Source organism: Festucalex cinctus, chromosome 1 (genome assembly GCF_051991245.1).
Source record: "Festucalex cinctus isolate MCC-2025b chromosome 1, RoL_Fcin_1.0, whole genome shotgun sequence".
Lineage (NCBI taxonomy): Eukaryota > Metazoa > Chordata > Actinopteri > Syngnathiformes > Syngnathidae > Festucalex > Festucalex cinctus.
In genome coordinates this window covers 60,615,764-60,632,266 of record NC_135411.1, presented here as the reverse complement: position 1 = coordinate 60,632,266, position 16,503 = coordinate 60,615,764, and the positions used below count along the sequence as shown (strand labels likewise).

The window sequence follows — 16,503 nt, the reverse complement described above, 5'->3', positions numbered from 1 at the left end:
TATGCTAGCTAACACGCAATATGGCTACATTCACACTGCAGGGCGTGATGCCTAATTCAGATTTTTTTGTTAAAGGTGATCTTTGTTATGTACTCGTTCACATTACAAAAACAAATGTGACTTCTAATGTGAACGCAAAGCTCCCGTGTTGAACATAACATGTATGTGCAAATAGCACACGGGTGATGTGCACAAAAAAAAGAAAAAGAAAAAAAACGTCACATGGCAGCGTTTATGGAAGTAAATATGGTCCCGACTCTCATGGACACCTCAAGAGACTTCAGTGCCATATGCAAATTTAGCTGTGCCAATTCACGCTGATTGGTGGACTCGTTTCATGTTCGGAGTTCGATTCATGTGTCTTGTTCTTGTCTGCATAAATTATGCAAATTCAGCTGGTACAACGCCCACTGCTGATTGGTGTGTGATTTTCACACTCGTTTCTGGTTGGCTGTTGTCCTCGGCTTCCTCGTGCGTCAGTTCTGAATACTGTATGTTGTTTACAAACAGCAAAAGAAATCCGTCGGACTCTTTTTTTTTAATTATTTTTTTTATTTATTTTTTTTATTTTTATTTTTTTTTTATTATTATTTTTTTTATTTCATATCGTCAGAATAGTGATGTTGGACGTCTACGGAAGATGACGTCTCATCATTGCTGTGTGTGATGACCAGGGCTGAATTTCTACTATTGCCAAAAAAACTTTTATGCTTCATGTTTCAAATGTGATTAAATTAAATACAAAAATATATAAAGTTAACACTGTTACTCAAAACAGGCTTTTGATAACGTAACGTATAGATCGCATGCGTGCGGATAAGCGTTCACAGTGCAACTGCAGATGCATTGCATACATATCCAATTTATAGCCACATACGAATGAGGCCCAGGTCGGATTTGATAAAAAATCGGAATTGTACTGTTCACACTGTATGAGAAAAATCAGTTATGTGTCACATATGGGCAAAACAAAACATCCGAATTGAGCTTCAGTGCGAACGTAGCCTATGAGTCATGTGACATGGTTTGTTTGTGTTGAATAAAAATGGTGAATGGACTGCTTTTTATACAACGCTTCAACTACACGACATGGTGCCCAAAGTGCTTTACAATTTAAGCCTCACATTTACCCATTCACAATTTCACATACACCAGTGGTCAGCTGCTGCCAAGCAAACCGGGGTCTAGTGTCTTGCTCAAAAACACTTGGAAATGATCACCAGGAGTGAGGATCGAACCCACAACCTTGGACTCTAGCACTGCACCATGCCGCCACATAATTTAACTACTAAATGCAGTTGTTTATGCAACATGGATTCATGATGGCGTACATGCTAGATGTTGGCGCTTTATGGTTTTCTCCGTTTTAAGTCCTATCTTGCCATCTTTTACCATCCATATCAATTACAAACTTTTTTAAAGCGGCATGTCAAACGTTTTCAGATTTTCAGTATTCGCCATTTCAGTATCCCCCATGAATTGTAGGGGGTTCACTGTAAACTGTAGATAGATAGATAGATAGATAGATAGATAGATAGATAGATAGATAGATAGATAGATAGATAGATAGATAACATATATATAGATCGATAGCTACCTGTCCTTCTCCTCGACCTTGTCGGCGGATCGTCAGGCTTCCCTCCTCCGCAAATGGCAAGTTTTCAGAAGAACTACCACTTCCTCCAGGGCTTGGATTGGGGGAGGACGAAGTTACAGGGGGCGGGGAGGATTCAGGCTGGGAGACGACCGACAGTGTCGGCTGGTCGCGTCTTGCAGCTGCCACCAGCTCAGTGACGGGCCCACTAATGGTCCGTCGTCGGTTGATGACTTCACCATCCAGTCCGATGGTTTCACGCGTTTTCCCTGCCTTCAAAATCAACAAAACGTTGGTAACAAACATGGTCACGTGTTCATGGACTGTACATCATATATGGGTCTCAATTCCATACCTGCAGGAAGTTCTTTTGCAGGGCCATCCCTTTGGCTCCACCCCCTATAGAAGACATTTCCAGCATGGCAGCAATGCTCCTGACGCTTCCCATGCTGTTTGTCTCCACAGCTCCCGTTTCAACAGACACTCCCAGGTCGCTGGCCCGCCGTTGTTGATGGTAAGGCACATCCAGCATCCCATCAGTGGTGGTCAGCACTTGCAGTGGCGGGTTCCCGTCCGCCAGATTGGAGTTTGAGGTTGATATCGCCGAGCTGGAGCGTTTGGGAGGCGGTGGGGGAGGCCCTTTCTTCTTCTGCCGCAGCGTGATGGACTGCGGCTGGTTGCGAGTGACAGCCTTGTCCTGGTTGCGGACAGAGTGGCTGCGGCTGACTCGGTGGGTGACCGTGGCATATTTTCCACCTTCCGCTCGGACATTTGAGCTTGGTTGGCCTGTGCTGACCTGCCCTTCCCCGCCCCGTCCTCTCCCAGCACCCGCCCTCTCATCACACTCGCCATCTGAAACGGCGTGCCGGTTGAGACTGTTGGCTCGCTTCTTGTGGAGCGCCGAGGGATCCGCTTCATCAACGTCTGCAAGCTCAGCCTCTGGTGGGAGGCAGAGGAGCGGGATCTGATCTCCCATCTCGTTGTGGTGCATTTGATTTTGTTGCGGGGACTGGACAGGAGCGCCGCGATGGTTTGGAGACTGGGCGGGGTTTGAGCGTGGTGACAGAGGTGTTTCGCCTTGGGTGAACTGGGGGGACACCCTGTGTTTGGACTGGGGAGAGGATGTGCTCTGGACGGAGGAGGTGGAAGACGATGATGACGTCCTGGTCTTGGTCGGAGTGTGAGGTGGTGTGTAGGGAGGCGCGGGCTGGGAGTGCGAGTGGGAGTGACGATGTTTGCCTTGAGAAGACACGCTGCTCCGGTGGGAGGAGGTGCTTCCTTGGCTGCTCTGCTGCCTCATTGTCCTTGCCTCCTTCTTCGGTGGTCCTCCCCCTCCTCCTCCAGAGTTCAACTCATCGGGATTCTTGTTGAGACTACGCTGTGCTTTGACCTCTTGCGCTGAATGGCTCATGGCGTTCTGCAGCTCGCTACTCAACTCGCTGTCCTGGAAGGTGCTCATTTTTGGAGACATCACATCTAAATGGACAAAAGGGGTCTTTTTAATAGTACAGTCATTGCTCGAAAGTAACCATTTAATGAGTTAACTTCCTAGCACTAGATATTAAATCCTGCTGTAAGTTGACAAGTTCAACCCAATTTCTTCGATATATCTCCTCTTGACTCACCATCCGGGGGCGGGCTTTCCATTGACATCACTTCCTGCTGCTGTGTGATTGGTGGGGGCTTCTTTCTGAGGGATCCACGCCCATCTGAGTTGCGCTGCATTTCGGCTAATCGCTTCACCGCCAACATAAGCTTCTTCTGATGGCCTAAAAACATTGTCAAGTTGTAATGAAACATTTTTGCCTCCACGACTCTAATTAATTCACTCCCAGCCATTTTCACAGAAGCAATCCCGTTCGCTCCCGGCTGTTTTACTGGATTTTGACTGATTTTGCAAGGCCCACAGAATATTGTGCTCTATTGCTATAAAAGCAAAAGAAAGATTAAAGTCTCTTCTTTCATCAGGAAAAAAAAGTATGTTTCTATCTGTTTCCGTTTTGTAGCAATTAGCATTAGAAGAGAGCTAAGTTTCATCAGTTTTCACAAATCTATTTAAAATTGTTTTTTGCTTTTTTTTCTAGATGGCCCTGGTTGATCTCCTTTGCTCTGCTGCCACCTGCTGGCCGTTTGTGTAATAACTACAATTTCTGCAACAGTTCTTTGCAGTTGAGAGGCTGCATCAAAGCCTTCTGTATGCTCTAGCATAAAAAAAAAAAAAACAATAAAAAAACGTATAAATACGTCTTTGGGACCCTTAAAACATTAAAAAAACATATTTATATGTTATTGGGAGCAAATGAGTTAAGAAAATTACAGTATACGGAGAATTAAAATAATAATAATAATAATAATAATAATAAGAAGAAGAAGAAGAAGAAGAAGAAGAAGAAGAAGAAGAAGAAGAAGAAGAAGAAGAAGAAGAAGAAGAAGAAGAAGAAGAAAATTTTGTTTATTTGAATGCTTTAAAGATGCTCCCCTCCGTGAGCCGGTACCTTAACGTGGTGGAGCGGTTTGCGTGTTCCAATGACCCTAGGAGCTATGTTGTCTGGGGCTTTATGCCCCTGGTAGGGTCACCCATGGCAAACAGGTCCTAGGTGAGGGGCCAGACTAAGAACGGCTCAGAAGACCCCTATGATGACGACGATATTTGGAGAAGCGTTTCCCTCGCCCGGACGCGGGTCACCGGGGCCCCCCTCTGGAGCCAGGCCTGGAGGCGGGGCTCGCTGGCGAGCGCCTGGTGGCCGGGCCTGCACCCATGGGGCCCGGCCGGGCACAGCCCGAAGAGGCAACGTGGGTCCCCCTTCCCACGGGCTCACCACCGGTGGGAGGGGCCAAAGGGGTCGGGTGCAGTGTAGGCTGGGTGGCGGCCAAGGGAGGAGACCTTGGCGGACCGACCCCCGGCTACAGAAACTGGCTCTTGGGACATGGAATGTCACCTCTCTGGCAGGGAAGGAGCCCGAGCTGGTGTGTGAGGCAGAGAAGTTCCGACTAGACATAGTCGGACTCGCCTCCACACACAGCTTGGGCTCTGGTACCAGTCCTCTTGAGAGGGGTTGGACTCTCTTCCACTCTGGAGTTGCCCATGGTGTGAGGCGCAGAGCAGGTGTGGGCATACTTATTGCCCCCCGGCTCGGCGCCTGTACGTTGGGGTTTACCCCGGTGGACGAGAGGGTTGCTTCCCTCCGCCTTCGGGTGGGGGGACGGGTCCTGACTGTTGTTTGTGCATATGCACCAAACAGCAGTTCAGAGTACCCACCCTTTTTGGAGTCCTTGGAGGGTGTGCTGGAGAGCGCTCCCTCTGGGGACTCCCTCGTCCTGCTGGGGGACTTCAACGCTCACGTGGGGAATGACAGTGAGACCTGGAGGGGCGTGATTGGGAGGAACGGCCCCCCTGATCGGAACCCGAGCGGTGTTCTGTTATTGGACTTCTGTGCTCGTCACGGTTTGTCCATAACGAACACCATGTTCAAGCATAAGGGTGTCCATATGTGCACTTGGCACCAGGACACCCTAGGCCGCAGTTCGATGATCGACTTTGTAGTCGTGTCATCGGATTTGCGGCCGCATGTTTTGGACACTCGGGTGAAGAGAGGGGCGGAGCTGTCAACTGATCACCACCTGGTGGTGTGTTGGCTCCGATGGTGGGGGAAGATGCCGGTCCGACCTGGCAGACCCAAACGTATTGTGAGGGTTTGCTGGGAACGTCTGGCGGAATCCCCTGTCAGAAGGAGTTTCAATGCCCACCTCCGGCAGAGCTTCTCCCTTGTCTCGGGGGAGGCGGGGGACATTGAGTCCGAATGGGCCATGTTCCGCGCCTCCATTGTTGAGGCGGCCGATCGGAGCTGTGGCCGTAAGGTGGTCGGTGCCTGTCGTGGCGGCAATCCTCGAACCCGCTGGTGGACACCAGCGGTAAGGGATGCCGTCAAGCTGAAGAAGGAGTCCTATCGGGCCTTTTTGGCCTGTCGGACTCCGGAGGCAGCTGACAGGTACCGGATGGCCAAGCGGAACGCGGCTTCGGCGGTTGCTGAGGCAAAAACTCGGGCATGGGAGGAATTCGGTGAGGCCATGGAAAACGACTTCCGGACGGCTTCGAGGAAATTCTGGTCCACCATCCGGCGTCTCAGGAGGGGAAAGCAGTGCACCGTTAACACTGTTTATAGTGGCGATGGGGTGCTGCTGACCTCGACTCGGGACGTCGTGAAGCGGTGGGGGGAATACTTCGAAGACCTCCTCAATTCCACCAACACGTCTCCTTTTGAGGAAGCAGAGTCTGGGGACTCTGGGGTGGGCTCTCCTATCTCTGGGGTCGAAGTCACTGAGGTGGTTGGAAAGCTCCTCGGTGGCAGGGCCCCGGGGGCGGATGAGATCCGCCCGGAGTTCCTAAAGACTCTGGATGTTGTGGGGCTGTCGTGGTTGACACGCCTCTACAACATCGCGTGGACATCGGGGACAGTGCCTCTGGATTGGCAGACCGGGGTGGTGGTCCCCCTTTTTAAGAAGGGGGACCGGAGGGTGTGTTCCAACTACAGAGGGATCACACTCCTCAGCCTCCCTGGTAAGGTCTATTCAGGGGTGCTGGAGAGGAGGGTCCGTCGGGAGGTCGAATCTCGGATTCAGGAGGAGCAGTGTGGTTTTCGTCCTGGCCGTGGAACAGTGGACCAGCTCTACACCCTCCGCAGGATCCTCGAGGGTGCGTGGGAGTTCGCTCAACCAGTCCACATGTGTTTTGTGGATTTGGAGAAGGCGTTCGACCGTGTCCCTCGGGGAGTTCTGTGGGGGGTGCTTCGGGAGTACGGGGTGCCGGGCCCCTTGATACGGGCTGTTCGGTCCCTGTACGACCGTTGCCAGAGTTTGGTCCGCATTGCCGGCAGTAAGTCGGATTCGTTTCCGGTGAGGGTTGGACTCCGCCAAGGTTGCCCTTTGTCACCGATTCTGTTCATAACTTTTATGGACAGAATTTCTAGGCGCAGCCGAGGCGTGGAGGGGTTCCGGTTTGGTGGCCTCAACATTGCATCTCTGCTCTTTGCAGATAATGTGGTGCTGTTGGCTTCATCAGGCCGGGGCCTTCAGCTCTCACTGGAGCGGTTCGCAGCCGAGTGTGAAGCGGCTGGGATGAGGATCAGCACCTCCAAATCCGAGACCATGGTCCTCAGTCGGAAAAGGGTGGAGTGTCGTCTTCAGGTCGGGGATGAGATCCTGCCCCAAGTGGAGGAGTTCAAGTATCTTGGGGTCTTGTTCACGAGTGAGGGTGGGATGGATCGGGAGATCGACAGGCGGATCGGTGCAGCGTCTGCAGTGATGCGGACTCTGTATCGGTCCGTCGTGGTGAAGAAAGAGCTGAGCCAAAAGGCAAAGCTCTCGATTTACCGGTCGATCTACGTTCCAACCCTCACCTATGGTCACGAGCTGTGGGTCGTGACCGAAAGAACGAGATCCCGGATACAAGCGGCCGAAATGAGCTTCCTCCGCAGGGTGTCCGGGCTCTCCCTTAGAGATAGGGTGAGAAGCTCGGTCATCCGGGAGGGACTCAGAGTCGAGCCGCTGCTCCTCCGCGTTGAGAGGAGCCAGCTGAGGTGGCTCGGGCATCTGGTTCGGATGCCTCCTGGACGCCTCCCTGGGGAGGTGTTCCGGGCATGTCCCACTGGCGGGAGGCCCCGGGGACGACCCAGGACACGCTGGAGAGACTATGTCTCTCGGCTGGCCTGGGAACGCCTCGGGATCCCGCCGGAGGAGCTGGTTGAAGTGGCTGGGGAGAGGGAAGTCTGGGTTTCCCTCCTGAAGCTGCTGCCCCCGCGACCCGACCCCGGATAAGCGGAAGAAGATGGATGGATGGATGGATGGATGAATGCTTTAAAGATACTTGGTATTGGAGTTCAATACCATGGAGAATGGAGAATCCAAAAGTAATTACAAGTATTCAAGTTACATTACTTTGATTTTATGGTACTTGGATTACGTTACTTTCTTTTTCTTTTTTAATGGGTACTGTCATTTCTAAGAAGTAGAGTTGAATTTGTTTCCTTCCTGTTTTATTTTTGTAAATGTTTCCCTCCTCTTGCCCTTCCTGTTTCCTGATTATCTTCCCCGCCCTGATTGTTTCCACCTGTTCTCCATTAATGAGTGTGAATATATAGTCTGTGCCTCGGTTTGGCCTCTGCTAGTTTGTCTTGCCTGTTGTGCAAGAGTGCTAAGCATTTGTTGCCAAGCTTTGGCCCAAGTAAGACCATAGTCATTGTTTAAGTTTTTGTTTGATACTTTAGGGATTGCCAAATGAAGCCTCATGAAGCAATGAAGCTTTGCAGCCAATTGGTTTGCACATGTAGCAATGGTGCTTCATTTACTCTATGGCGCCATCAAGTGGTCTAGAAGCCCAAGAGGTCAACATTGTTAAGAATTCAATGGCTATTTGCTTAAGACAAAGATATGAATGTGCTTGTGTTAGTAATTTAGTATGTGAACAAAATACAACAAGTGCTAAGGATAATTTGTTATTTATTTTTATTTAGAAGTAATAGCTTCCCACAGTGGCTGGCTTTAAACGGTTTCTTTTTTTTGGACAATATTTCACCAGCTTTAGAAAATATTCTTTCACAAGGCACAATGAAGCTGGGGTGCAGAGAAATGCGAGTGCCAGTTTATATAAATTTGGGCAGGGATTTTTATGTGTCTCCCAGTACACTAATGGATTGTTCATTCTGTACTGTGTTGCAATGCGCGCCAAACGTCGGACTACTCCCGAAGTGTGGATGTGATTCAGCCGGCCGGCGAGGCTTCACACGCCACCATTTCCGGGTTTTGCCGAAATGACGCGCACCTCGACACAAGCTTTGTGGAAACGCCCGTCCCATTACTCGACACAAGCTTCGGAGCCTCGGCCCATTTCGTCCCATCACTCTGATCACAGTTTTTTCCTCGAACGAGTGAATTTTTGTTGCACTTTGATCATTGTCCATTTGCCTCTGATGTGTGAATTTTTGTTTTACTTTGTTCATTAAACGTTTCAAGAACTTCTAGTTTTCTGAGTTTGAGTCATGCATTTGGGTTCACTCTTAGTTCCGTCTTGACAGGTACCATACAATACAATTTTAAAGTTACTACCCTCCCTACCCTGGGTACTGATATATATCTACATTATGTTGCAATGACATGACAAGATCTTACTTAAAATGACCACCACATCAATTAGCATATTGTGTTCATTTAAATGTTGTGGGCAGAATTATGTTAATGATAATCACTACTTGCATTTTTTTTTTCAATATGACTAAGTACATTGTCATTTATAATATTTTACAGTACATCTTACCCAGTTTGGTAATGCCAATTTCCTGTAGGTCCTCCCAAGTGATATCTGTGATGAAGTCGATATTCTCGTAACCATTCTGCACTAATACTTGGTGATACTGACTTAGACCAATAGCACACAACCACTCTCCTAGACTGGCCTATAGGAACATGAAAAACAAATGAGATGACCACACTTTAAAAAAGAACACCAGTGTGTTTAGCATATAGTGTATGCAATACATTAGCAGAAAATGATTCCCATTTTTTGTGTGTACTCACAGGTTTCTGCTCAGGCAGCCACTCTGTGACACTCATTTTATTAATCTCTGTTGACATCTTCTTTCTGTGACCTGGTTTGGTTATTCCAATGGCTGTCAGATCCTACAAACACACAACACATTGAAGTCATATACCGCAGTGACATGCACAGGCTTTCATTAACACATACACAGCGAAAAATAGCTGCAAAAGCAAGAGCGCTAGAAAGAGGGTGAGCGAGACAGCGTGAAGGAGAAAAATAACACACACAAAAATGCAAGGACGGCAAAAGCAAATGTCTGCAAAAAATGCAGTAAAAGAGAAACTATTGAATTATTTTCCTAGTATTTAAAAAGTTAGGCTAAAATTGATAGATTGCTCATGCCATGGCACTATAATCAATCAATAAAAAAACAACCACTTCTACTCATTTGGCTGATCTAGGTGGATCACTGTGCTGGGCACAAATAAGAATTACAACAAACAGTTAGTTATATTAAAGTGTGCAGTTGTGCACATACTCACAAATAGGGAAGTAACGATATCCAAACATCACGATCTGATATCACGATATGAATGTCACAATGTGACAATTATCACAATATTGTGGGGAGGTTAGCAATAGGGATGTAACGATATTATCACGATATGAAGCTCACGATACGATAATTATCACGATATTGTGGGGAGGTTGGTGATATTTAAAAAAAGGTCACAATATTGTAAAAAATTAACTCATACTAAAAAAAAGCACAATATTATAATTTTGTATATAACATCAATGTTATATTATGTTTTATTATTATTATGTTATTCATCTTCATCTGACCATTAATGTAGATTTTAAACATAGAAGGGCCAAAACATCCCCAATGTAAATTAAATTGTACTAAGAAAAAAAGCCACCAGAGGGTGCTAGAACTGCACAAATGGAAATCAACCTGACTTTTTTTAACAGATGTGTTGCATTTAAATATCGTGAACATGACGACGACGATATTGTGGCAGTTTTAATATCACGATATTGCGCTTATCGTTTACATCCCTAATTGGCAACACAAAAAGGTCACAATATTCCATCCATCCAGTGGCGCTCCTGCCATTAGGCGGATTAGGCAAATGCTAGGGGCGCTCGTGAGCAAAAGGGGCGACAGGGAGAGGAGATGTTTTTTTTTGTTTTTTTTTATCCTTTGTCAGTCACGTCAGTCAAGCTAACGGCAGTATGCAAGACAGTGCACGGGGCTGTGAGAAACCAAATTTCAAAATAAACCTTACTTTACCAAGTAGTATATGTAGATCAATGCATGTAACACTTTTATTTTGAAGTGTTACCGGAAGCGCGTCATCGGTGCTGTAGATGTGTGCCTCTATTTGGAGTTTTTGAACAATGGCAATATCCATGTGCACCAAACTGCTGGGCCAGACGTCAGTAACACAACATAGTCCTGAAGTTACGTTCAAGCCCCAGGTAAGAGGCTAATAAGACATAATTATGCTGATGTTGTATTGTACGTCGCCTGTTGCCAGCGTTTAGCCGTGACTGCTAGCTAACAGCGAGCTAACAGCAATGTTAGCAGTCGTGCGCAACCCTAAACCGGACGCTGGTTTGGCCGCCTTTTCAGCCGCGTTGGAGTTTATTAATGATGAATGAATTGAGTCATTTGAATGGCTCGTCAATGTGAACGATGGGAACCGAGTCTTTATTGACAGCGGACAACGACCAGCCAACCTTGAGTCTCATGTACAGTGTTCCCTCGTTTTCTGCTGGGGTTAGGTTGCAAAAAATACAGAAACATCAGATTTAGGTTTATGAAGTGCCCCCCCTGCACTTTCTTTCTGGTGACAGGTCTGGCTCTTTAGTTAAGAAAATGAAATGAAAACGCTAGTATGCTGTCCTGGATCAAGGCTTAAAAAATAAAATAAAATAAAATAAAATAAAATAAAATAAATAAAGATCACGGTCAGACTCTCAGGTGGATGCGCAGGCTGATACAGCACGGACGTACTGAATAAACTAAACTGGGCTGCTCATGCTGTAGCAAAAAGTAAAGCCGGCGGCAGCCATCTTGCATTGCCAGACTTAAAGTAAGTAGACTTTTCCGCAGCATACGTTATATCTGCAGCGAAAATATCACTGTGTGACGTATGGTTGTACCAATAAGTATAAAATAAGTGTGGGAGATGCTCTAAATGCAGATTTCATCAGTAAGAAATTAATGTCGATATACATTTTCGCTCATAAGGTACTGCTACTCTTATTGTTCTGCATCATCAGAACCAGTTAGAACCATCAACAAGCATGAAAGCAAACCAGAAAAAAAACAAGTCTTGTGAAATGTAAACCTAACTTCTGCAAGTCCCGATTCATGATACTGAGATAATACTCTGACTGGTTGATGTAAATAATTAATTTGTTCTTTGCTAGGCTCTCATTATCCCATACAAGTGATTTATTGTAGTACAATTACTACATTATTAATTTTGAACTGCAACTGCGGTTTTAAAATTCCAGAGACGTGAAGATACCATGTGCCCTGTGTGAGTTTATGATAAATTATTTTGTGGTTGGTCTAAGAAGTTGCGCAGGGTCGTGTTTATGTTTGGTCTAATAAGACCCCCTCTTGGCGGTTGGGGGGGCAATACCAGAAATCCTGCCTAGGGTGCCAAGTTGCTTAGGAACGCCACTGCATCCATCCATTTTCTTGACCGCTTATTCCTCACAAGGGTCGCGGGGGTGCTGGCGCCTATCTCAGCTGGCTCTGGGTAGTAGGCGGGGGACACCCTGGACTGGTTGCCAGCCAATCGCAGGGCACACAGAGACAAACAACCATCCACACTCACACGCACACCTAGGGACAATTTGGAGCGCCCAATTAACCTGCCATGCATGTCTTTGGAATGTGGGAGGAGACCGGAGTACCCGGAGAAGACCCACACGGGCACGGGGAGAACATGCAAACTCCACCCAGGAAGGCCGGAGCCTGGACTCGAACCGGAGTCCTCAGAACTGGGAGGCGGACGTGCTAACCACTCTTTCTACCCAGGTCACAATATTGTAAAAAAAAAAAAAAAAAAAAAAAAAAAAAAAGCCAAAATGAGTTCCTACAAAAAAAAACAATATTGTGCTTTTGTACCTTAGAGCAATGCATATAAACACCTAAATCTCTAATAACACTTAATATTGAGGCACTTACTTGCTAATTACAAACACACCGTGAGTTCCTCCACATATTGACTCAGTTCACGAGCATATTATGTTCCCCTTCTTCTGACCATTAGCGTAGATTTTAAAAGGGCCAAAACACGCCATGTGAAAATTAAACTGCACTTAAAAAAAAATAAATAAAAAATAGCCACCACCAGAGGGTGGTAGAACTACACAAATGGAAATCATCCCAACTTTTTTAACAGATGTGCTGCTTTTAATATTGTGACATGACGACGACGATATATTGTGGCAGTTTTGATACGCGATATCATGATATTGCCGCTAGGGATGGCTGGTGGGCCGGCAGTCGTCTGACTTGATTACAATGTTGCTTTCGATTTAAGTTTTCCCCCCGTTTTCTAAGACACTGGCCTGTTAATAGGAGCAGCCCACTTGTCCATCTTTAATATAGATGACAAACGGACCCCATAAGCATACAGCATGAAAGCAGCCCCACCCACTTCTTGCAGTTGTCAAGCTGCACATTTCACACTTATGTGGAGAGCAAGAGCGTGTTTCCAAGTGGAAAAAAAAAGAAAAAGAGTAACAGAACGTGTGTGGAAGTTGAACGTCGTCTAAGATGTGACAAAATGTCCAAACTCATAGATATGTTCGGTTGAGGATATCGCCACTGCTATGTGAAAAACACGTCTCTTTTTTTTTTTCTTTCATTTTTTTAAAAATGTTTTTGGGATGTCTGCGTTCAGTTTCACCCCAAAAACATAAAAAGAAAAAAAGGAAAAAAATGGACATAAGTGTTTTTCACATAGCAGCGACAATATGTTTCAGAATCCATGTCTGCAGCAACCAGAGTGAGCGATGAGAAGTTAGCGAGCAAGCGAGCGAGCAAGTTATTTATTTATTTATTTATTTTGTTTTTTGTATCACCTCATAAATTGTAATAACCTCTCCATCTCTGTGTCTAGCCAGGCTCTTGAGGTAGGATGCTTTTTAACACACCGACTGTGCTATTTCATTTAAAAATAAGAAAACAACATGCGTTAGCGTTGCTAAGGACTTGCTGCAATGTGGTCTAAGATTTGGCCACTTAATGAAACCGCTTGACCCACATTATGCTAATGTTCACGTTTCAGCAACATTGAAATTCCCATCAACAGTTGAATTAAACATGGGTCGATTGGTCATGCCTAAATTGGGTGCAGGCATGGGCAATCAATCCATGCTTGATAAAATGTTATATAAGTGTTTACAGTTGTGTAAGTTTTGACCTGTTTAACATTTGATATTAATGTATTGTGTCATGTAAACAATTAGTCATGGAATAAGAAGCAGTTTACCATTCAAAAGAAGTGTTTAAATAACAGTTACCTTGAATAAATTATATTAATGAACAAACTACAAAATGTAGCAAAAATGCTGACAGGCAAAATAAAGGGATCAATTTGAGAATGAAAAACGTTGTTTCTGTATGTACATAACACACCAAACCTGGGTTACCTACAGTGCTCCACCCTTAATTAAAGATACATTGTGAAGTTTTGTCACTTTTTTACTCGCAAGCGCCACCTCTGGCCTAAAGCGTAACTGCAGCTTTTGTGTCAAGCTCGAGGATGGTGTGTGTGGAGTTTGGGCTGCTCAAAGCCAGCCTCTTCTTGTGTCCACCACAATTCTGTCGTATGCTGGCTAACAACACTAAATGTCCGCAGGGACGAGCATGATGTCATCCTCCACCCACTCCCTACCCACAAGAAACTGTGGAATATTCGCTGCAAGCACTCCACACTGAAGGGAAAATATAAGCTGATAGGCGCAGTTACAGTTAAAAAGTTGGTGGAGCATGCATGGTGTAGAAAAAGCTTTGTCATGGACAATTGAAATGCCACAATACACACAAGCACGCCAATAATTTGCATCACTCACAGATTATTAAAAAACAAAGACCTGTATGTAATTGGAGCTCATCATCACACAACGCAACATGCACGATTGCGCGTGTTAGGAAGGAGGTATGTAAATGTCGGAAATAGTGCGAGCCTCATTTGGTATATTTCGGTTCAAACTATAACTTTGTATTTATTTAACTACCAAAACTCACTTACTTGTACTCAAAACTACCATCACAGCCTCATGCCCATTCATCCCTGTACATTGAATACTTTATTCTTGAACACTTTTCATTTTGTCAAGTACAAAATGACCTTATAAAAATGACGTTATTTTCAAGCCTCCTGGATTTTCATTTTGCTTTCCACAATGTTGTTACATTGCAACTTTGCACACATTCAAACTAAAAAAAAAAAAAAAAAACTTCTTTATGTCTTTATCATATTCATTGATTTTATTTTGTTGTTCTATTTTTATTTTCACAATTCTTGGTACTCACTGGGATAATCTGGGCCCTCGAGCATCCATTTTGTGCCATATCATGTGGAAATGTGTGTTGGTAGGAAGACACTAACAAATTTCTTGAATATTTTCAAAACTAAACTTTAACTATAACTACAAGGAACAACAAGAAAACAAATTAGTAACAAAGTAAAATATGAATCTAATGAAATATTAACAATTTAAAAAAAATGATGTCTGTTCTTGCTGTTTGCGCGTTGGCCTCTTAGGGGCAGTGTGGTGCCATACAAGCATGGAGTACACACAATGAGATAAGAAGAGTTGAAGAAAAAAGTTGAAATTGAGCTCTGTAAATATAACTATTATGAACAGATTGGGAAGAATATGTGCCTTTGAGTATGTGTTCCTACAGCGTTTGTGTGTAAATATTTGTTAGTCGAAGGAAAATCACTTCCAGAAGTAGATGCTAATTCCCTTTAGCATGTCAATAGGATTTTAAATGTACTTTTGCATTAGTACTGAAATGAAACATGTATTGCATTTACCGTATTTTCCGCACAATAAGGCACACCGCATTATAAGGCGCACCTTCAATGAATGACATATTTTAAAACTTTTTCCATATATAAGGTGCTACAGTAGAGGCTGGGGTTACATTATGCATCCATTAGATGGTGCTGCGCTAAAGGGAATGTCAACAAAACAGTCAGATAGGTCAGTCAAACTTTATGAATAAATTACAAACCAGCTTTCTGACAACTCCATTCACTCCCAAAATGAATAAACAGCTGTTTTATTATTTTCTCTGAGGTAAATTATTAGTATTAGCTAGCGATCTAAGATGGCGGGATCTTCTGCGCATGCGCGTCACCGATCGTGCAGGGTCACCGATAGCGTCTTGAAAGCGAGACTTGTTGCGGCTCAATATTGATCCATATATAAGGTGCAATGGATTATAAGGCGCATGGTCTGCTTTTGAAAAAATTGAAGGCTTTTAGGTGCGCCTTATAGTGCGGAAAATACGTTAATTTAACATTTTTGTCTAATTCTTTTATTAGTGTGTTTAGTTTTATAGAAAACTCCAACTGGGGTGTTGTTAAACAGTTGCAAGCACAGTCAAGGAGAGCAAAATCACATAACGTCACATACTTGCTGAGCAAGTAACAGGGTACTTTCAGGGTACTTTCACGATGTCACAAACCTGCATACACACACATACACCGCCCAGTTTGGCACATGAATCGTTTTTCCTCATTTCTAATGTTTTTAAAGCTTGAGAGTAGCCAAAATCCAAAATCACAATTAAATTTCGATTAATTGCCCAGCCCTGGTAAGCACTGCAAAATATTTTGTGCATTTCCATCCATGTGCAGTGTAACCAGTCACAACAACTTTGTATATATTAGACCTTTTTTTTTTCAATAGTTATTTTTGTGTAGTAATGATATAGTAAAATGTTGACTCACTATCTCCACATAGCAATCACTCTTTTACATCAATTGCTTCCAATTAACAAGATACCATACACTCATAACTATAACTAAGAGTGTCTTTCTCAGGTTTAGCATGCTGGATTTGGCGGGAGGCGATGTTTGTCCATCGTAGGACGAAACAAACTCTTTGGTGCACAGGTGACATAAAAAGACAACCAAGGGGCAGAGAGAGATGCAGGTCAACACCAGGCTCAACATGACAAGGGTTACACAAGGGCAGGCTTGGCAAGAGGCACATTTGCGTCATAAATGTGCCTACTTGATACAAGGGAGGGTTTTTGTGCATGCAAAACTTGAAGAACAGCACAAATCCAATCTGTGCAGACTTGTCTACAATGTGGTCCTTGGAGGAG

General features: G+C 44.8%; 1 protein-coding gene across 8 annotated transcripts in view; it reads right to left on the bottom strand.

The window, feature by feature from the left end:
• caskin1 (CASK interacting protein 1) overlaps positions 1–16,503 on the bottom strand; it is a 111,724-nt gene that overhangs the window by 8,856 nt on the left and 86,365 nt on the right. For all 8 annotated transcript variants that reach the window (XM_077498817.1, XM_077498823.1, XM_077498841.1 and 5 more), the window contains 5 exons: positions 9,164–9,265; positions 8,904–9,042; positions 3,220–3,363; positions 1,950–3,070; positions 1,598–1,867 (listed from right to left, as the gene is read on the bottom strand). In XM_077498817.1, coding sequence (XP_077354943.1) covers positions 1,598–1,867; positions 1,950–3,070; positions 3,220–3,363; positions 8,904–9,042; positions 9,164–9,265 — 1,776 coding nt within the window. The remainder of the gene's footprint in view (positions 1–1,597; positions 1,868–1,949; positions 3,071–3,219; positions 3,364–8,903; positions 9,043–9,163; positions 9,266–16,503) is intronic.